Here is a 21998-nt window from a genome sequence, read left to right as displayed (position 1 = left end):
GCTCCAGACATTCTGGATACCTGCACTTTAAATGTTACAGTATCTTCCATTGAGGGGCTTCAGATTTATGACGCGCTATGTTCAATACTGTATTGAACTGTACTAAAAATCAAAGAAATCAATTGTTTTCTTTGATGTATTTTTCTGTACTGGGATGCACAGGCAACCAAGTTCTTTCCTTATGCTCAGCCTAGTTCCACAGGCCAATGCAGCTTTGTACCTTTAAGGGGTTGCAAAAGCACTGGAGGAAGCTCAACACCCAAAGTTGTAGGTTTCTCCCTCCCCTCAACCTCAAGGATTTTAAATCCACTTCTTAGCAGGCTATGATAGAAAGACTGGCTGAATAGGCTAAAGGCAGGTTTGGTCCATTTGCAGTTCAATCCATCATAAAAGTACCTCACATTTGATTTCTTTTGAGTTTCATTCCAAAAGCTTAACGCTAAATAAACCTGACATTAGTCCTCATTTGTCTGCGCCAACTCAAACTAATTTCTTTCCCAAGAGGAAAATGTCAGGTAAGCGTGGAATGTGTGTGATTCGAGAAGAGAATGAGAACACAGGCTAGTTCCTGCTGACAGTTACATTTGTGTAGCCTTATTGATTTCAGGGAGAACAGATTTTTGCACAAGAATACATTTTGGTCCCTTCTGCTTTTTCACACCTGGTATAAGCAGAATCTCATTCACTTTCCTCCCCTAAACTCTGAGCACTTTAAGGAAAAAAAATAAGCAAGGTCTGCTTGATTTACACATGAAAATGAAACAGGAAGCTTTCCCTTCATTCTACACCCGCCTTAAACAAACACCAAACCTGATGTAACAAGGGTGTCACTACAGCAGCCTTGGTTGGACTGTTCTTTTGAAAGAGCCTTAATGGATCTTTTAAGATGCTGATTTTCAGTGAAGTCTTTTTGTTCGGGGGGGGGGGGGGGGCAGAGAACACAACAGGGAATAGCTCTTTTTTGTCAACTCCTAGTCATTCAAAAGCTAAAAGGCTTTAGATTAAGTTTGTTTAATGTTTGCACAGAGCTAACATACTACACAAGTGCTAAATATTATGACTGGGCAGCTATCTAAAAATCTGTGTCACTTCTAGCTGTTACCTTTTTCTTAAAGAAAGCTTAAAGCAAACAAATGCAAACCGTAGGGGAATGGTACACACAGAACTCATGATTAAAAACATCATGTCAGAGCTGCTAATCACACATTCTAGAACAGATAATACTTAGTCCTGCCATGACTGCAGGGGACCGGACTAGATGACCTCTTGAGGTCCTTTCCAATCCTATGATTCTATTCTATGATTCTACTTGTGGAAGAGCTTGGTGACAGAATGGGCTGATGTGGTGAATCATTGGAGATTAACTACACAAACTGGCTATCATCCCACAAATAATATTTGGGTTCAATGTGAAAACAGTAATTCATTGTCCTCAGCCAGGGCAACACTGGGAGGCAGCTGTCAAAGCAAGACAGCCTAAAATACAATGCCACCCAATGGAATTTTCCCACTACTACTGCCTCTGCTTCAGTGGATTTTACACCTGAGTGGTTTTCTTGTACATAATAAAAGCTGGCTGTCTCCCAGACTGCAGTCAGAGTGAGATAGGGTATGTGGTGTGGAGTCCAGAGCTTGGGGGAAAACACCTGCAGGGCTTGGCTTTGCACTGTGCCATGTGGAGAGCTCAGGGTGGAAGCAGGATGGGGAATGCTGCAGTGTTCATCCTCATACAGATGAGCACTCCGCTACCTAGGAGGAAGGAGGCCTAAGAGAAGGACAGCAGAGCATCCCTCGTGCTACCTCTTACTCAGAAGTACCTGTTTGAAGAAGTGAGAGTAGAATAAACTTGTTAATTTTATATAAATAAATAATATGTAAATATGTATGTAGAGAAATGTTTGATGACTTCATTTTTTTTTTTTGCAATATATAATTCATACTTAGGACCTTCCCTCCCATTAGCCTTAGGCCCCTTATAACCTTAATCTGGCCCTACCAGCTGAGAATGTTAAAGATGTGGAATCAAAGGATTTGTCTGTTGAAACATCACCACAACCCCAGCTAGCTCCGCTGGGTCTCTATTCATTTCAGGAGCAGTTCAGAATTGTGCTTCTTGTTTTTAGCCCTTCATCCTACCTCATGGCTCTTGTCTAATTCCAGTTCCCTCTTCACTGCTCCTGCTGCTCTCTGTTCACCTCATGGTGGCCTGTTCTCTGTCCCTCCAAACACTCATGGCTCTGGTGCTGCAAGAGCCTTCTTCTCTGCATTGTCTTTCTTCAGGACCAGTCAGTTGTTCTTGAGTGTCTCATCTAATTTCAAAACACAGCTGAAAAATGCCTTGACTAATCTTCTCCATTTTTTTTGTTTGTTTTTGTTTGTTTTTTGTTTGGGCTGCTATTTTTCAGTATTTACCACTAGCTAGCAGGGCCAAACTCTAGTCGCTATTATGCCCAAAGTGTCCCAACAAAGCCACAAGGGTTGCATGGGTGCAACTAAGAGCAGCATTAGCCCTTGTAACTTATCTTATTCTGTGAAGTGTTGGGAGCTACAGCTTGCATGAAAAAATAGAATGACTATATCATGCTTTAAATGCACGGAGTGCTTACAAACAGGGCCGAATCTGCACAAATACCCCTTTTGGAGGCAGCTAAGTAAGGAGCTGTTATCCCTGTTTGATAGATCAGAAAACTGAGACAGAGAGGTTACAGACCAAAGTTTCCAAGGGTTACCTACAGTTTTTGGTGGCCATCTTTAGAACTTAAGGCCAGATTTTCAGAGATGCTGAGGACACTGTGGGTTCACCTCTGACAATCAGATCACAGGTGTCCAAAGATGGCCACCAAAAGCTAGAGGTCACACTTAAATTTGGTCTTTAATCTCACTGCCTTGGTTTCCCTATATATAAAATGGGGATGAAAGCTACCTATACAGCTGCTTCCAAATTAGAGGTCGTTTTTTTCAAATGTGTGCCTTAGGGACTTATGTGAGGCCACACAGCAAGCCAGTGGGAGAGCTAGTATTAAAATCCAGTACTTAGCATTCCCTGGCCTGTGCGCTAAGTACTAGATCAGATGGCCTCTCAGTGTGGTAGTGGATGATTCAATTTACAATCAAGTATTTAAAGGATGGGTGTAACTCTGATGAAAAATTGGATGCATCTACATTTCCCACTTAATTCCATTAGAGTCTGATTCAAAACCATCTAAGGCATCAGATTCAGTGCTTTTAAGTGCATTGCCACATTACTATCTGTGTGCTGTGACATTTAGGGTATGCCTTCACTAGCAAAACTTGCAGCCACGGCAGCGCTTTAACGTGGCTGTGTAGTCGCGGCACCAGTGCTGGGAGAGAGCTTTCCCAGTGCTGTAAAAAAAACATGAGGGGCGCAGCTACCAGCGCTGGGAGTGCGGCTCCCAGTGCTTGTGCACTGTCTAACGCTGCCACTTGACAACGCTGAAACTTGCAGCGCTCAGGGGTTGGGTTTTCTTCACACCCCTGAGCGAGAGAGTTGCAGCGCTGTAAAGTGGCAGTGTAGACAAGGCCTTAATCTCAGCAAAATCCACATTGGGACAGTAACTCAATAGCTGCTGAGAAACCACCCTTTATGGTTGCACCATGGTAACTTTATGATCATTTCACTAATATTATGACAAGTAGGTGCCATGCATAGCAAATGCATGAGAGAAAAGTAGTCAGTGAAAGCTTACATCCAGCCAGACGCATGGTTCACATAACTGACACAAATTTTCTTTGTCATTGTTTTTACTGCTGTGACTCTCTAAGAGAGAAATTAAACTACCATTTTAGGCTCAAACTTGTGAGACTGCTTCGTTCTGGTCCTCATTTACATTAAGGCTACTTTCTACTACTCTAGTTCTGCAAGAATGCCTTAAAGTGGATATAAATATAATTGACTTCCACTTTAAGGCCTCTTCACGCCATGGCCCACCCACTTAGCATCCAAGCCCACCCCCCAGCCCTGGCTCTGCTCTGGCCCCAGCACTTGCCCCACTCCACCCACTTGCCTGGCATAGGCACAGAAACTAAGGGTGCTGGGGGTGCTGCAGCACCCCCAGGTTTTATGCGGAGCTCTGCTCCCGGGATCCCTGCTGCCAGCCCCACACCCACCTCGAGCTGTGGCCCCAGCATCGGCTCCCTTACCCCGTCTAGTTCCCCCCGCCTCCTGGAGACATGGCTCTTCTCCCGGCCCCAGCTCTGGGAGGGAAGGGGTAAGAGGGCTGGCTTTCAGCACCCCCACTATTTAAAGTGTTCCAGCACCACTGCTGCCCAGTGCTCCTGCCAGGCAGTGGGGTTGGGGCGCGGGGGCTTGTCCCACTCTGCCCACCCAGTGCTCCAGTCAGGGAGAGGGGTCAAGGCACAGGGGCTTGCCCCGACCCCATGCTCCGGCTGGAGAACCAGGCGGGCAGGCAGAGCGGAACAAGCCCCTGTGTCCAGATCCCACTCCCAAGATGGAGCGCCAGGCGGGTGGGCAAAGTGGAGCAAGCCCTTGTGCTCCCACCTAATCCGCCACTGGGAGGAGGGCGAGCAAACGGGCGGCCGTAGAGGAGATCTTCAAAAAAGATAGGCCCACTGCCTGGGGGAGCCAGGCCCGGTGTGGGGTGGTGGGACCTGGAAGGGAGCCAGGAGCGCAGGAGAGCAGCATCTCCTCCCAGAGCTGGGTGTGCATCCGAGGCCTTGGGGAGCCCCTGGCCAGAGGGTCCATCTATCGCCCCCTGCAAGGCCAGCTGAAGGGGGTGGAGGAGGCAGGCCCCCATCCCTCCTGCCCTCACAGCCACCCCCCTTTCCTCCCCAGTAATTGCCCGCCCACTCGAAGTCAGGGCCCACCCAAATATCCCATGTTGGCTTTGCCAATGCTTCACGCTGCCAGAGTACTGCAAAGTGGCTTTAGTTTAACTGAGGGTCAGGGTCCCTGAGTATAATTTGTTCACACAATTATCATGACTGCACACACAGTCACTATAAGTGTGCGCATGCACTTTTGAAAATTTGGGACTCTGCATGTCCTAAAAAAATGCCTTTTAAGTTTTCATATTTTGGCCCAAATTTATCAAGCAAGACCAAGCAGCTAGGGGCTTTATTGACCTCAGTAGAGTTACATCAGGGATGAATGAAGCCAGTGTGCATACTTCCCCTCTTTTTTCTAAATGAGGGGAGGGGGCAGCAGACCCTGCATTTCTATTAAAAATTGAAACTAAATTAACAAATAATTCCAGCAATAACTACTAATTTCTACAGGTATCGAAAGCCTAGACTATCCACATACCAAGCTGTGCTGCTCTCTAGCAGCAAACCTTAGAAAATAAAAGCCAAGACTACATGGTAGGTTTTCTAGTCCATCCCCAACTGATGCAGGATAATTACTCTAAAGTTCCCTCTGATATATGTGTAGGGCTTCACCCAGTCTAGTCTGAAACGATTCATTAAGGGGGTACGTACTTGCTCTCTAGAAATACAGAATTAGACTTTTCACCACATACAAATGTTACCTATTTTTGAATGCTAGAGGCCAATGTCACTTATTTCATAAGCATATCTCCTTATTCTTTGGTCTGGCCCTGAGTAATCTGGGCTTCTCCCTCCATATATGTAGTAGCTGGCAGAGTTCTGAAACATATGGGCCCCATCAGTGTTAGTACAGTAAAGCTGAGACAGTGGCAGACATCAGAAGAAACAACTGGTACATGTGATTAGTCTAGTCTAATGACAGGTGTCTGTACTGGAAACTGGATTTTATGATTTCATTAGATTAGAATGTTTAGATTTAGTGGCCTCAGAAGAGTTCCTCCTTGTCAGGAGAAGTGCTTTGCAGGTCACATCAATAAACAAGCAAGTATGGGAGCAAGTCAAGTGAATCTGAGCCTATTTAGAAGAAAAATTGCTAGAAGGGCTAGTGACTTTAGAAGATGGCTGGTTCCCCACCCCCCACATCAGTATTTCACAGTTGCACCATTCATCATCATCTGCTTTATAAAGATGCTTTCCCACAGTGATTTGTACCATAGCCAGTCTGCATCCTTGCCAGATGACCAGTCACATATTCCTTTTCTACTAAATAGTTATTCTCCAAGGGATGGCCTAGTGGTCTGGACCAGATCTCTGATTTACATCTGAGTTATATCTGGGGTGGGAGTACGGTGTTTGGATGGAATGAGAGTCTGAGTCCCAAATGCAGTGTTCTGTTCCTCAGGCCAGCTAGACTCAGGTATTTTGTAGACATAAGATTTGCAAGTTATGACAAGGTTCACCTCCATGTGGCCCAACAGAGCCCTACTCACCTGTCATGGGGTCTCAGTTGGTTGCCGCCTCTCACAGGTCCAGTGCAATGGTGCTTTAGTCCCCTGGCTAAGACCCACTTGAGTCCCAGGCCCTGAGGGGTATTAAAGTCCAAAAATAAAGGAATGCTACAAGCTCAAAACAAGGTCATCCAATGAGTCTTCAGGCAAGACCCCACCTGCCTACTCAGGGCCTGTCTTCATGCAGCCAGTGCTTTTTGTCAGACTCCCTAGGCCCGGTGATCCTGCCACTGGGAGGCTTGTCCATCCCGGCTGAAACCAGGCTTCCCTCACTGAGAGAGAAGCAAAGCTCCGCTCTCCTTCCTGGCTAGCCTCAGGCTCCCCTCTCCACTCCTGACATCTGTCCTACCTGTAGCAGGATGGAGTCAATTTCCTCCAAAGGCCCTCATTAACCTTCTCCTTGCCAGTGCGGGGCCTGTATGCCCCATCACACAAATCCAGATTAGCAATTTGAACCATTGCAGTAGAAGCACACTGCGGGTAAGGAGCCCTTTTCTGCCATCACAGACTAGGATAGTGCAATGCCTCCTGGGAGGACTGGGATCACACTGATGGAGTATCTACATAGCCTTATCAAGAAGGAGGGACTGGTTGGGTGGCAGGTAGGAATGTTAAGGCAGGAAAAAGTTTGTGCCCCAATCAGCACAATAAACTCCGAGACCGAATGGGCCTTGGATCTGTGTCCAAGCCTGCCAAAGCACTAGTACAGCAAGAAGCGTTTGGAAGGGAGAAGAAGGATGTAAAGTGTGTGTGTGTGTGGGGGGTCCTCTAGGATAGAAGGAAGGGGAAAATGTCCTCCTTCCCTTGCCATAACAAAAAAAAACCCACTTCTGTGTGCAAGCAGTAGGTTGAAGAGCTGCTTGGTCATGTATCACATGCTCTATGTATGATCAGGAATTATGAGGACAAAAGATCGACACGTTCTGTAGTTAGTCGAGGCCCACCCCTACTATTTCCTTGGAAGCAAAGTCTTATGAGTCAGTTTTCTCCTATGCTATGAATTTAGAGGTGAGCCAACAGAAGGAAGTCAGCATCTCAATCCTCTAGAAAGGTTCTGAAACACCTCCTGTATTGACTCAGCAAAGGTAACCAGGAAGCACTGTAAAGTCCTACTTTGTGGCATTTTATTTAATAAATGAATCCACCAGATGAGTGGCTCTTGCTCTTCCCTGCCATAGAGCTAAGTTCATTCAGCTTCCAGTCTGTGAATCTTGTTCCCTGGCTCAGGAGCACTTTGTATCACCCAGCAGTTCATCCTTTTGGCCACTTATTGACTCTGTAGGGATTCCTGTCTATGCCCCAGGATGGGAGGGGTGCTTTGTCATCTGAAGAGCTGACGGAACCAAATTCTGTGTTTTATTTTGACAGATGGGATGCGAAGGAAGGTGAAGACATGTCCTTTCTAAAGGATGACCCTGATAACCAGGTGAGTTTAAAGAAAATCTGCTCAATTCTTGCAGTTAGTCCTGAATAAAAACTTGCAGTCTCAGGTAAATTGGGATCTATTGGTTAGAGTACAGAACTGAGAGATAGGAGACTTGGGATGTACATCTAACTCAGTCACAGACCTCCCCCTCTCCCTCCTTTGACCTAGGATAAGTCCTTATACTTCTCTATGGTTCAGTTTCCCCCTCTGAAAAATCAGGATAATACTTATTTAGCTTTGGGAAACATATGTCTTCAGAGGAGAAGTTCAATATAATTGCATATTGATATTTTAAATAAACCGAACTAAATGGTTCTCATTCTCTCTTTTCTCATTCCAGGGATCCACCAGTGCTGACACACTGAAAAGCAAAGTTCCAGCTGGCAGGGAGGTGATGGAACAGAATTGCACGGCAGATCAGGAAGTGAACATGGAGCAGCAAAGGCCCCAAGACCCTGGTTTCTTCTCATCACAAGGGGAGAGAGGTGGGAAGGTTCTGTCTGCACAGGACAATCAGAGGGAGAAACAGCAGGCAGGGAAGTGCCTCAGCAAGGAAGTGGCAGTGTCCAGTGTGAGTGACTCAGAGCCAGAATCCAAGCAAAGTCAGGAAAGAATTCTGGAAGCTAACACTGAGAAGCCTAGCACTACCAATCTCTCCCAGCAGGGCAGCTGCATGAACAGCAGCACTTCCCAAATCATCACTACAAGCACTATGCAAGCTGCTGGCCCTGGCAGTAAGGGAAGCACGTCAACACCCCTGGGAAATGGGTTAGAGAAAAATGCTCTGTCAGAAAGAGAACCCATTGAGGACTCTTCAGAAAGCTTCAGTGGAAACCTGGAAGAGGCAGCACGTGGTAGATGTGATGGAGCCAAAGGACTGTCACTGAGGAGAGTGGCTGAGGTGTCCCAATACACTGGTTCTGAGGGGCAAAAAGTCACACTGAAAGGAGGCAAGGTAGCCACATGCCTTGAACATAGAGGGGATCCTGCATCCCCAAGGAAAGACGTCTCAGACAAGATTGGGGTCTCACAGAACAGGAAAGGTGACCAGCCTGAGAAGTGCAGTTATAAAAACAGTGGGGACGGTCAGAACTCAAGGAGAATACACTGGATTGCAAGAGATTGAAGGTGAGTGCACGGTCCATAGCTCACTCTGAGGTATTTTAATAATCCCAGGTGCACTCAATTGAGTGCAGACTTGAGACAGGTCCACAGCTCAGCTTTTTTTTGGGTCAGCAGGGCAATTTACTAAATATTTGCCCAAATATGCTCATGAATTTTAACACTGAGTAGACAGTATCTGCACCCAATTTGTCCCATGCTCATGGTTCCAAATTACATGAATCAACTGTGAAAATCTAAATCTCCACACCACAATTACTTGCCCCTGGAATACAGTGAAGAGAGAAACCTTAGAAGGTTTCCCCATGGCTGTTTCCTGCTGGTGGCATGTAGTATTCAACAATTCAGGGGGCTCAGACTTTGAGATTGGCTACTTGTTTCAGATTTTCCTGGAATTTCAGAGACTAAGTGGCAACCCCTTGTGTGGACCTTTCCTTCTGACTATGCAGCGATCACAGGTAGAAAAATTAGTGGCCTATTGAGTGCCATTCCAACAACATCTTTCTTCGTATTATAGGCCCCTCTTGTCTGCAATAGTTTGAACATTAGGCTAGAGGATCAGGAGGATCATGTGATTCTCTCCCCAGCGCATGAAGTGCAAACAAACGCCTAATACAATTATTTATATGGCAACACTAATGTATATGGCACTTTACAAACTTAAAGGATGACAACGTTCCTTCTCCAGAGACCTTTTAATTGAAACAGAAGGCAGAAAAAATCCACTCTGGTTAAATTGAAAAGCTCGGGATATTAGTTAAGCCAACTATGCATCTTCCAAAAAAAATTGAAATCCCACTCAAGTGATGACAGTCAAAAAGAATATAAACTGTGGCAGGCAAAAACAAGATGTAAATTAGGAGGAATGGCTTAGAGGGAATTTGAAAAGCTAAAGACATAAAACAAAATAATAAGAAATTCCTTCAGTAGCTCAGAAGCAGGAAGCCTGTGAGAGATTCGGTGGGTCCCCAGGACTACCAGGGAGTGAAGGCAGCAGATAGAGAAGATAAGGATATTGCATAGAAGCAAAATGATTTATTTGCATCAGTATTCACCACAAAGGCTGTCAGGGGAGATCTGCTCTTTTCAGGTAATAAGGATGAGGCATTGTCATAGATTGGTGTGTCAACAGAGAAGGTGCTAAAACAAACTGATAAATTAGGGCCTAAGCCTGAAGCCCCAATCCACAACACCCAACTTTTATGTGTCTGGAAAGTCACTGGAATAACAGTGTGATCCACAGAGCCCGAGTTAAGCACCTAGGCTCCCTGTACAATGCCTACGGAGAGAGAGATGCCTTACAGTGAGACCCACAAAGCCAGCATGTTGGGCAGGGGGACACCTAAACTAGCCAACAGAAGATGTAGATGAGGGGGGTGCATGCCAAGTCCCATCCTGCTCTCAGCTTTCTCCAGACTCCAGGGAGGTGCCTATCTCTGCTTGTGATTCATGAACTGGGGCCACCTACGTCACATGTAGGGCTTGATCGGTAGTCATGCTTAGAGGCTGTCTAGTGGCACACAAAACCGCTGGGTGTGGGAGGAAGAGGACTTCCCTTATAACTTTTAGCCTAGGGGTGGGCAAACTACAACCCTGGGGTGCGGGATCTGGGGCTTGCCCCGCTCCAGTGCTTCAGCTGGGGCACAGGGTCAGGGGCCGTACCATGTGGCTCCCGGAAGTGGCAGCATGGCCCTGCTTTGGCACTCCAGCCAGGGCGCAGGGCTGGGGGCCGCTCCATGAGGCTCCTGGAAGCCACGGCATGGCCCCACTCTGGCTCCTACATACTCCAATGGCCCCCTCCGGTGCTCCAATGGGAGCTGCAGGGGAAGTGCTCGAGGACGGAGCAGCGTGCAGAGGTGCCTAGCCATGCCTCCATGGTAGGAGCTGGAGTAGGGACATACCGCTGCTTCTGGAGACGCTTGAGGTAAGTGCTGCTCGGAGCCTGCACCACTGAGCCTCTCCCCACACTACAACTCCCTGTCCCAGCCCAGATCCCCCTCCCACCCTCTGAAGCCCTCAATCCCAGCCCAGAGCACCCTCCTGCACCCCAAACCTCTCACCCGCAGCCCCACCCCAGAGCCTGCACCCCAGCTAGAGCCTGCACCCCAACTCCTGCTCCAGCCCAGAACCCCCTCCTGCACCCAGTGGCAGGGGGAATCCCCACTGCTCCCATGCACCGCGGGTGGCAGGGGGAATCCACAGAGCTCCTGACTACTGCGGCTAGCAAGAGAGACCCCCAACACTCGGATCCCTGCTGCCGTGGGCAGCAAGAGGGTGCCCCGGAGCTCAGTGGCAGGGGGGACCCCCAGCAGCTCCCAGCTGCAGCTGGGGATGGGGGAGGGGACCCTGGACCTCCCAGTCCCCCTCTCCCCCAGCTGCCCAGGCTACCCCCATTTTGTCATGGGTGTTGGTCATAGGCTTCCATGAATTTTTCATATTACCCGTGACCCGTCCGTGACTTACTAAAAATATCCGTGACAAAAACATAGCCTGTCATAGACACAAGGAGCTCAAGCTATTTAGCTTGACAAAGAGAAGGTTAAGGGGTGAACTGGTCAGCCTCTGAGTACCTACATGGGGAACAAATATATGATAATGGGCTAGCAGACAGAAGTATAACAAACTCCAGTGGCTGGATATTGAAGTTAGACAAATTCAGTTTGGAAATAATTTGTACTTTTTTTTTTTAAACAGTGAGGGTAATTAACCTTTGGAACAATTTACCGAGGGTCATGGTGGATTCTCCATTGCTAGCAAATTTCATGTCAAGATTAGATTATTTTTTTTAAACAGATATGCTCTAGTTCAAAAGGAAATATTTAGTTCTGCAGTCTGTGTTATACATAAGGTCAGAGTAGATGATCACAATGGTCCCTTCTGGCCTTGGAATCCATATGAAAGGCAAATTAGTTGATACAATCATTAAAAATAGACTTAGAAAACATCTAGGTGTACATGACATGAGAAACATAAACCAGCATGGCTTAGTAGATAAAGGGGAAGCAGCTGACATACTTTATTCAGCCTTTCAGAAGTCTTGCACAAAGTCCCACGCAAGAGGTTATTAAGGAAACTAAGTTGCCATGGGGTGAGAAAAAGTACATTCATGGATTAGACACTGGCAAAGAGGAAACAAATAGTGGGAAATATCTATTTTTTTCAAGGCAACTGGTTAGCACTAGATTCACTTAACACATCCTTGATGCTATCCCTCTTTGGCAAAGTACTTAAGCACGTTTAAAGTTAAGCACCTCATTAAGTCTGACTGAAGTCAATGGGAAATCAGTGGGACTTAAGCAAATATTTAATCACGTACTTACATGCTTTGCTGAACTGGGACATAAGAAAAGTATTGTTCAATATACATAATATGTTTATGATTTGGACACAGGCAAATGTAGTGATGTGGTACTGTTTGCACAACACAAAGTTATTTAGGTTATTCAAGGCTTAGGAAGACTAAGTAATTTCAGAGGGGCCTAACAAAGATAGGAGACCTGGCAGCACAATGGCAGGAGACATTCAGTGTTGACAAATTCAGGGCAATGCACATTTGAAGTAACAATTTGAAGTACAACTACACATTGCTAGGTTCTAAATTAACTGTAACCATTCAGGGAAAAGACCCAAGTATCATTGCATGTAGCTCTGTAAAAATCTCTCCTCAGTGCAGTCAGAAAGGCAAGCAAAACATTTGGATGATAACCAGTGTGATAGAGAATAACACTGAAAATAACATATTGCCATTATACAAATCAGAGGTGTGATTTTAATCGAGAATACTAAACTTGCTTCCTCTGAATCAGAGTCACCTGACACATATAAAACAATTTGTCATTGAACTCCACAAATCTAATTAATTGCCAGATTGGAATGCTGAGCTTGGATACACAAAGAAGAGAGATCAGGTGTCGAGTTGCAGTGTATCTTTCTCTCATCCAGGCTTGCCATTTCTACTATTGGGACTTGAACATCAGTGACACCCCAAGGGGTTGGCCTTACACAACTGTTTATAGGAAGGCCGTTTTATTTAATGGCTTGTTGGGGTTTCACAGCGCACAGTTCTCTCCTCCCAAAGGCTGACTCCACCAAGGTCCGTTCATCTAGGACCTTGCTAACGTGTGAGTGTGACATTGTACACTTCCTTATAGGATCCAGACAGTTTCTCAGCCTGAGATCAATCAAGCCTTAGTTGGATGAGTTTATTTGTCCTGCAAGAGTTTAATCTTTTGTCACTTTTGCTTCTTTAAAACACGTTTTAACCAATTCCTGCTGAATGATGCAGGACAAGCTGAGTGTTTGATTTTCTACATGCTTGAATTCTCACCAGATAGATCTCAACAGCTCTGTAGACAGCCAGTACGTGAGTTTTAAATAGGCTTTTCCTGTGCTCTGTAGAGGAGGAAGTAGCAGGTGTGGAAACTGTGCCACTTCAGTGGGCAGCAAGAATGGGGCTGGTTTTCCTTATAGGGAATTAAACCTCTTGCTTGGTGACTGACAGGTTTAGTCCCACCTCCTCAACTGCAGAGTAGAGGGAATGCCCAGCAGTAGGAATGAAGGGCCTGGATAGTAGAGAGAACAAGGGGACTTTCAAAAGACAACAGATGAAATCCTGGCTCCACTGAAGTCAATAGCAAACCTACCACAGACTTCAGAAGGGCCAGCATTTCTCCCTGCATATTTAGAAGGGGTAAAGGGACATTTTAATGCAGTGCATAATTGACTCTGGAACTCTTGATGGCAAGAGCCAAGTACGGCTCAGAAAAGGATCAGACATTTATATGCATAACAGGAACACTCACAGTCATCTCAGACAAGATGGAAATACAAGGTCTTAAAATCAGGAGCATAAACCCTCACGTTTCAGGGCATGAGCCTATCACTAACTCACTGCAGAGTCATGAAGAAACTTCCCCTCTTTGCAAATTATTCAATAGTTGTCCAGTATGGAGTTTCTTGCCCCTAGCCCGGAGCATCCGGCAGTGGGTGCCGTCAGAGACAGGATGCCTGACTGGAGGGGGCACAGGTCTGAGCCCATATGGCAATCCCAGTGTTCCTTAGCACAGGTTATTTGTTTTTATCTTTTAAATTAAAACAGTGTTTAACTAAATTATTTTTGATTGCTTGGAATTGACAATTGCTTGATTGTACTTCTTTAGTGACTTAATAGACCTGTGATAGTGACACCTCAGACTAGTCACATGTCACTAGTGAGCCTCAGCACACATTGCTCTGTCTTTGCCCCAGCATCCAGGAATGTAGTTCCCCTGTCAGGGACAGATTTCCCATTTGCAGGTGGTGTGATATTTTGCCATGGTTTATTTAGGGTTGGGAAAGCACAGAAGCCAGAGAGAAAAAGTTCTGCCTTTAACTCTGTTTCCCAGCTCTGAATCATCAGTAACAAATCTTGCAGGGAGAGAGATGTAATGAGCCAGCCAGTATGTATTTCTAACATCTAACTCAGCAGAATCAGAATTATTTCTCTGCGTATCCTAGTACAGATGCTGCTAAGAGTTTAAAAACAAGTCTTAAATGGTCAGCAGTCTATGCATTTGGAGCAAGAAGGTTTCAGTTCTACTCCAGCTGTTGCTTTCAAAGTCCCTATATCAACATGGTAATGACATGCAGAGCAATGACAGCCCTGGCATCCTTAGAACAATCATGGGCTGGTTGCAGTAGCTTCCCTGCTCCCCCAGCCTCTGTTTTTCGGTGATCTGCACACAAATGATTTGCTAGACCACATTACACAAAGCTCTGCAAAATTCAATTTTATTTCCACAGGAGTTTGGGCAAAGTTCTGTTGTTTCACACAAGCAGCATACCCCAGGCTTTCCCTGATTAGCAGGTTGCACAACAGGATTCTTTTTGCCTTTAAAAAGAAAAAGAACGGACATTTTGCGTGTTTTCAGTGCAAAGCCTTGTGCAGTGAACAAACTGGTCAGGTTTTGCTCAGGAGCTGGCCCAGTTTTGCTTGAAAACAGACCCATTATTTGTTGGAAAATAGCCTTACTTTTGCTCCAACAATCACATGCCTCATCCAAATTTCCTGCAGGAATGGGCCCATTTCCAATTTGTAACCAAATGCAAAAACTCCAAGGATTTTTGCATTTTATCTGTCACATACTCGGGCAATTACAAAATGTTATTACCATGGGTACTCAGCTATAAAAAACTTTAGTTTCTGTGACATCTTTCCCTTCTAGGGACTTCATATCATTGGTACGTTGGTCAATGATATTTAAAATGCTATTAACAGATATGCCAAGATAATGTGGCTCCTTTTACATCGGAGCATGACCCAAGATTTTCAATACTGACTAGGGATTCTGGATCCTCAGTTTGAGACACCTTTAAAGGGGACTGATTTTCTGAACATGCTAAGAAGCCACCCTCTGAAAAAAATCAGCGCTCTTTAAGGTTGTCTCTGGTAGGGCACCAAAACTCAATAGCTGATTGTAGACGTCCGCTGTTGGGGTCGCCCCTCCCTGGAGCGACTGGGAGCTGGCCCAGGCCGCCTCACTACACGAGTCCGGTGAGCTGGCGAGTTAGCCTGGTGAGGCAGGAAACAGTCAGGAGCTCAGGCCCTCAGGCAGGGGCTGAGCAAAGTAGCTCAGTATATAAGCCCAGGCCCTTGGGCAGGGCAGGGCAGCAAACAACAGTTCAGAGCTCTGACCCTCAGGCAGGGGAGGAGCCACGTAGTTCAGTATATAAGCCCAGGCCCTTGGTCAGGGCGGGGCAGCAAACAGCAGTTCGGGGTTCAGACCCTCAGGCAGGGGCTGAGCGAACAGTTCAATATTAAGCCCAGGCCCTAGGTCCTGAGCGTCGGGGCGAGGGGGAGACTGCCACCCATGAGTGGGGTGGCAGGGGGGACACAGGCCCACCCACTCCTCTGCGTCCCAGCCCGGGGCCCTAACAGCGGCAGGCAGCCTGCTGCTGTGTCAGTGGGGATCCTGGCCGCAACACACTGACATTGGCTCTGGGTGTGCTGCAGCCAGACTAGGGTCAGCTGCCCCCGGGCTACTTCCGACCTCGCTCTCTACCTGTACCTGCGTCTCAGCGGCATCTTCCACGGAGTCTAGCACCATGGGCTCCTCGGGATACTGAGCGAGGGGTAAACTGGACAGCTCCTCTGGGTCCCTTTGTACCGGTCGGCTTACTGGCTTTTCCGGCGTCAGGTCAACGTCCAGCCTCCGCAGGTATGGCCAGTCCTCAGGTCGGTCACAGGCGGCGGGAGTCTCCCCAGTGGGACCTGGGGCATCAGCATCTGGCCTCTCCAGCAGCCAGCCCGCTTCCGAGCCCTGGGGTTGGGCTTTTATACTTCCTGCCCTGCGCCTTGACTTCTGGGGGGCGGGCGCAGGCTCCAGTGACTCCGCCCACTTTGGCGTCCGTAAGGGCTCGTCCCTCTCTGGGGCGGCTGGGAGCCAGGCCGCCTCACTACACTGATTTTGAAAATTTAGGCCAAAGAATCTGCCCTATTGAGCTTGCAGGGAGAGAGATGTAATGAGCCAGCCAGAGCTTGTCCTGGCAAGGCTGGTATCTTGCCTCTAGCAGTAGCTAGTTCAGAGAAAGGCAACCCCCCACCCTTCTCCCCCAACCCCCTCCCACAGAAAAACCACCACATAACCTATAACAAAACTAGCTAGGTGTGGATTACTGGTGAATTTGCCTCTCTCACTATGAGTCTGCTAAAAGAGCCAGCATTACTTCATGGGTTTCTGCAAGAGCCAAGATCAGAGAATTGTTCAAGCAACCAAAAGAGTGATAATCACCTGAGCTGTTACATCAAACAAAGAGTGGCATTTCCCATTCTTTTATTATGATGTAAAAATAAAGGTCCAGTGTCCAGGGGCACCTTTACCAGCCTCTGCTTTCTTATGGCCATGCATGGTGTTGTGGCAACTCTGCCTCAGTTCCCTCACCACAACAGTGTGTGAGATGGCTGCTGCTTCTTAGGACTCCAGCCAGGTTGTTAATAGCCTCTCCCTTTCCAGGGCAATAAAGAGTCCAATAGACCTATGACTGTATCAAAAACGCAACAATCCCAGGTCCACCCACTCTTCTGGGTTCCAGCCCAGGGACCCTGCGTTAAACCGCCAGAATTGGTTTGTCCCAATCCCTGGCTGCTTCCCTGCACCTTCTCCCTTGTCTCTTTAGTAGACCTTTTCCTCGCTGAGTCTCTTTCTCTGGAAGTCCGGAGAGGCTTCCTACCAGTCTGCTATTGAAAGACTTTCCTCATGGTAGTCTCTGTGGCAGCCACCCCTCTCCTCTCATCTGCAGACTTCTAATGCCCCAGTTGTTACTGAGCCAGCAATTAGCAGCAGCTGAGGAGATAGCTAAGCTTACTGTCAACCCCTGAGTGGCTGTGGCCTGATGGGGTCTATATTTCCCATGACATCCAGTTATTTCTCCAGTTTGTAGACCATAAATCCTGATACCAAAACTGCCTTGATTATTTGCCTCCTCTTACCATTTGAAGAATTGGCAGCCCTGAGTGAATGGGCCCTAATGCATTCCAGGCGCTGAAGGCTGGTGCCTTGTGAATAGTTTTGAACAGTTTATGTTTACATTGTCTTGCTGATGTCAATGCATAATCTTATTGATCTTATGTCAGGCCAACACAATTACAAGATTATCCTTTTACCACAGGGAGACGGGGTGTTTTTCACCATCTGATGTATCAACAGCAACAGAGTGTGTACTTTTTAACACAAAAGATTTTATTCCTTAAATGGGCTGCAATTATACAAGTAACTGTCTCCTTGGGAAGGCAGTCATACCGTCTTGGTGACTCCAGCATGGCCCAGCAGGAAGCTTCTATTATGTTCTGCATCAGTGTTTAGCACCAGGAATCACAGGTGCTGGCACCAGGGAGTTTAGTCAGAAGGTTGATTTGATAATGCACCCAAAGTCACACATGGGTTTGAATACTGTGCTGCGGAGGACCAGATTTCAAGCATAAGGCAACACTGGAAAAGGAATGTGCTATTAAAAAAACTGGCAGAAGTTTTGAGAGCCGCAATACTCAGGATACCAAAGGGGTATGAGCGAGGGCAGGTAGGGCATCCTAGAATGTAGCAGAAGAGGGGGAGTGCAGTAGTGAAGTGGGAAGGTAACCAGTGTAACAGGAAAGGCAGTATGGGGTATGATCTGCATTAAAGGGGGCAATCTGCATGGGGCATAATCCTGTGGACTAATGATAGTCCTCTAAACTGCTATACTGCAGACTCAAATTCTTTTTGTTACCAGTCTCTCACCCCTCTCCCTGGGAACACTGCAAAGGTATTGTGCTCAGCAGTTGAAGAGGCAAGGTCCCGCTTAGACTTGGTCCGAAATTTTCCAATGGAATAACTTTTCTGTCAGAAAATGCTGATTGGTCAAAAGTAAACATTTATTTTGACAGAATTTCATTTAGGAAAAAAAGTGGAATGGAGCATTCCAATCTGGTCGAAATAGAACGGTTCAACCTTTTCAGAATGGAACATTTTGATTTTCTGCTTTGAAATCACTTTTCATTTCAATTTTTTTTTAAATAATCCAATATAAACATTTTAAAAAGTCAAAATCAGAACATAGTATGTTGACAGCATTGAAATGAAACATTCCAATTGACCCAAAGTGAACTCTTCTTCAGAATTTCTTATGTTCTGTTTCTGTTCCATTTCAGAATGGAAAAAACATTGAACTCACGGAATTCAAAATAGAAAATCTGGTTCCTGCCCAGTACTAGTCCTGCTAGCTCTCAGTGAGCCCTTCCGTGGCTAAAGGAATGACACTGATTGTCTCTGAAAGGAGCCCCTGCCTATCCCATTGAGCAGAAGGATGATGGCTGTTATGTGGAGCTTAGGCCAGAGGAAGAATGCAGAGTTGGCATAAATGAGATCATAAGGGATCTAAAACTCCAAGGAGGATTCCCTGAAGGATAAATTTCTTTCTGAAAATCTCTGGGCCATTGAATGGATGCCCCATTCCACCCACCATCCTTTAGACATTAGCAGTATGAGTAACACTAGATACTCTGGAGGGGGCTTCCATCTGTCCCTTAACACACCCTTTGTTGGAGTGGCATTAACTTTAACACCCACATACAATTTCCCACAGCATAAGCAATCTGTACATCCTGACAGAACCCCAGCTCTGTGCAGCACTCACCTTAGGCACAAGGCTGGCCACTGGAATCTCACAATGTCCGCTGTTAATGTCTGTTTAATTGCCCTGCAAAGAACATTCAAACCGTACCCTCGGCCCAATGGGAGAGGCTGTTCAGAGCGCCTGTGGGGGCTTTCGTCCTCTCCTTCAAGGAACAAGAAATAAATATTTACCCAAAGTGCAGGCCTGGAATCCCCTGAAAAGTCCCAGAGATATAAATGATGCAAAAAACTCGCACAGAAACTTTCCTTCAATTCTCTTGAGAAAATTAAGCTTAGCCTTTTAGATTAAATGCAGCTGGGGAGTTTTCCAAAGCAGCGACAGGGATCTGACCTCGCTGCTTTCACTGACGTAAACAGGAGCCAAAGCTCTGTATGCTGCAGGATTGAAAAGGACATAGGTAGTCACGTTTCTGATGCAAACCAGTGCTAAAGGTTACAGCCTCAAGCAATGTATGCAGAAACTGGCACTTCTCAATAAATTCAGAGAAACACTGGCAGAAAGAGGGCTTCAGTTTTCTGTGGACCTATAGGAAATAAAGGAGACCAACTGCCATCAGCCTTCAGAGGTGTGATAAATTGGGGAGCCTATGTAACTGGCTTGAGCGGTGCCCATTGCAGAACTCTCCTAGGCTTTGTAGCCCTTGGGGTCTACCCATGTTCCAGACAACTTGCATGAGGCTCTCCTCCCAGCCTGCTGTAATGCTGGCTTCGGGGCTGAGCCCTGAAATGCCACCCAAGTTTTGAATTCACCTGCACTCTCTTGCAGTGTATTATGGAGTACTACAGATCCCAGAAACACATCCTGCAGTGTGCTGCACAGCAGAGTGGGAGAATTTAGTACTCCAGCAAAATTAGGTAGTGCAGCAATCAAATACAGAGCTGGACAAGCCATTTAAGAGGTGGTTTTCAAAAGTGCGTAAGAGATTTAGGAGCACAGGTCTTTCACTGTTCCTACATAAATTCAGCACTTTTGAAAATCTGCCCCTATTGCTTCTTTGATACATCATGATGACTTATGAAGGCAGAGTATAGAGAAGAAACATCTAGGAGCTGAATTATTAGTGACAGACAAAGGGTTACATTCAGAGGCAATGAATAAGGATATATAAATTGGACCACCTTACACCCTCTTAGACGTCCTTAGAGCTATTTACTGATGTATAACAGTGTCTTAAGTGTGATTTAGATGCCAAGGAGCCAGAAGGTACAAAAAGCCATTGTCATACAGTAACTTACACCTTCTTCTGACTCCCTGGTGTGTAAGTTACACTACCTTAGACACTTTTACCTACTGTTAAAATGGGTACGTCTAAGGGAGAAAATCTGAATATTTAACTTACACTTCTTAGACATTACTTCTGAGTTTTACCGTATGATGTTTCACAGGATCAATCAGCTGAGTGGTTCACTGTCAGAACAGAATGTTCACCCAGAGTTTCAGGAACCTTGTGGGTCCAACTATCGCCAAGGATGTATCAATAAACTCAGTCCTCCAACCTGATCAAATAAAGGATAAGCCCTGATCTCAGCCCAAAGGAGGTAATGACCTAACTGTGACAAGGGGAATATCACCACACTGTCTATTTTCAGTCCCAGCTCAAAAGAAGCCAGCCACCTTTGTGTGCTTAGCCAGAAACTACCTGTAATAGCATTAGAATTTTTATCATAGTCAACCATGAGGTCCTGAGTCAATCTCTTATTGGCATGGCTGTCAGTGTCCCACGACCAAAAGCCTCAGTGACTTTCAACACGAAACCAAACTCAATTGAGTTGGAAAATTTGTAGTGCATCAGTGCTATACACAGCCATAAATCCAAATATAATCCAATACCAAGACTCACCTGAGGCTGATGCATACAAATTTGTCAAATTTAGCACCTCTGACACTTGCATCCCTAGAAAAAAGAAAGAGACAAATCATAGCAATATCTCCTTCCTGAGCCTCTGCTCATGCCAAAGAGAGAACCTGTCTGGAGAATGTTGTACCAATACAGGACCTGCTGCATCTACCAGCCAGGTGTTGAGTTATGCAAGCGAGATAAGATGCACTGTAATATAATAATGCCCAACTCTTATATAGCACTTTTTATCCTTAGATCTCAAAGCACTCTACAATGGAGGCCAGTAACATGATCCCCATTTTACAGATGGGGAAACTGAGTGATTCTAATCACTGCATCATTTCACCCTAATCACTAGAGCCCTGCGCAAATACAAAATTTGTATCTGCATCCGATCCACAAACATGGTCCATGGAAATCAGCAGGTTTGCAGGGCTCTACTAATTACTATGTTGAATTACAAAGATGAATAAATAACTTTTAAAAAGTCAGTGTTTTAGTAAAGAAGAGTAGTTAACAAAGAGTAGGAATGTGGCTATTTTGAAAGGCTGATGCTACAGAATAGAAGAGAGAATTCAGTTCCTACTTGAAAGCTCGGGAAATCAAGGAGCTTTCAAAATGGCCGGGTTTTGTTTGTTTGTAACTGACTAAATTGGATATAATCATCTGTTAAATTATTAAAAATTGTCAAAAGAAAGAGAGAGCTAGAACTTATGTATCACAAACACAGCTATGAAAATCTCTGATTTCCAACCCTTTCCAATAGGAGCCAAGTTCTCCACCTTTATGCCTGGCCTCTGCTGGGAAGCACACTGCTGCATCATTTAAAGTGGCATCCCCATTGTGAGAAAAAGAGAGAGAGAGAGAGACACCAACCCAACTCATTGAATGTAGACACCGGAACAGTGACAAGTGTTTGCAAGAACTGTTTTGAAAATTCTGATTAGATTTAGTAACTGTTTATTTTTGTATCTAAGGTATTATTACAAATCACTGACATGCAGCCTCTTATCCAATGTGCATGACTATGTTCTTAAATGCTTCTCAGTGTCTTTCCTTTTTGTTGTCCAAAGGCTATTTCTCTCCTTCTTTCATGGTACTTCACATGCCTGTCTCCTTTTATATCCCTCCCTTCTGCCATCCCCAC

General features: G+C 45.9%; 1 protein-coding gene and 1 long non-coding RNA gene across 3 annotated transcripts in view; one reads left to right on the top strand and one right to left on the bottom strand.

Annotated features, from left to right (window-relative positions):
* Positions 1-21998, top strand: part of CCDC9B (coiled-coil domain containing 9B) — a 101690-nt gene that overhangs the window by 75948 nt on the left and 3744 nt on the right. The window contains exons 11-13 of one of the 2 annotated variants that reach the window (XM_039534845.1): positions 7683-7740; positions 8081-8868; positions 21618-21917. In XM_039534845.1, the coding sequence (XP_039390779.1) occupies positions 7683-7740; positions 8081-8866 (844 nt within the window). In that variant the 3' untranslated portion in view covers positions 8867-8868; positions 21618-21917. Of the gene's footprint in view, positions 1-7682; positions 7741-8080; positions 8869-21617; positions 21918-21998 lie in introns of those variants that run through there. The other variant, XM_039534844.1, reaches the window with a different exon arrangement.
* On the bottom strand, positions 17603-20490 carry LOC120403588. Its single transcript, XR_005597607.1, has 3 exons — positions 20351-20490; positions 19012-19153; positions 17603-17828 (listed from the first exon to the last, which is right to left on the bottom strand). It is a non-coding gene; the product is annotated as an uncharacterized LOC120403588 (long non-coding RNA).

Source organism: Mauremys reevesii, linkage group 4, assembly GCF_016161935.1.
Source record: "Mauremys reevesii isolate NIE-2019 linkage group 4, ASM1616193v1, whole genome shotgun sequence".
Taxonomy (NCBI): domain Eukaryota; kingdom Metazoa; phylum Chordata; order Testudines; family Geoemydidae; genus Mauremys; species Mauremys reevesii.
This window is presented reverse-complemented; position numbering and strand designations above follow the sequence as displayed.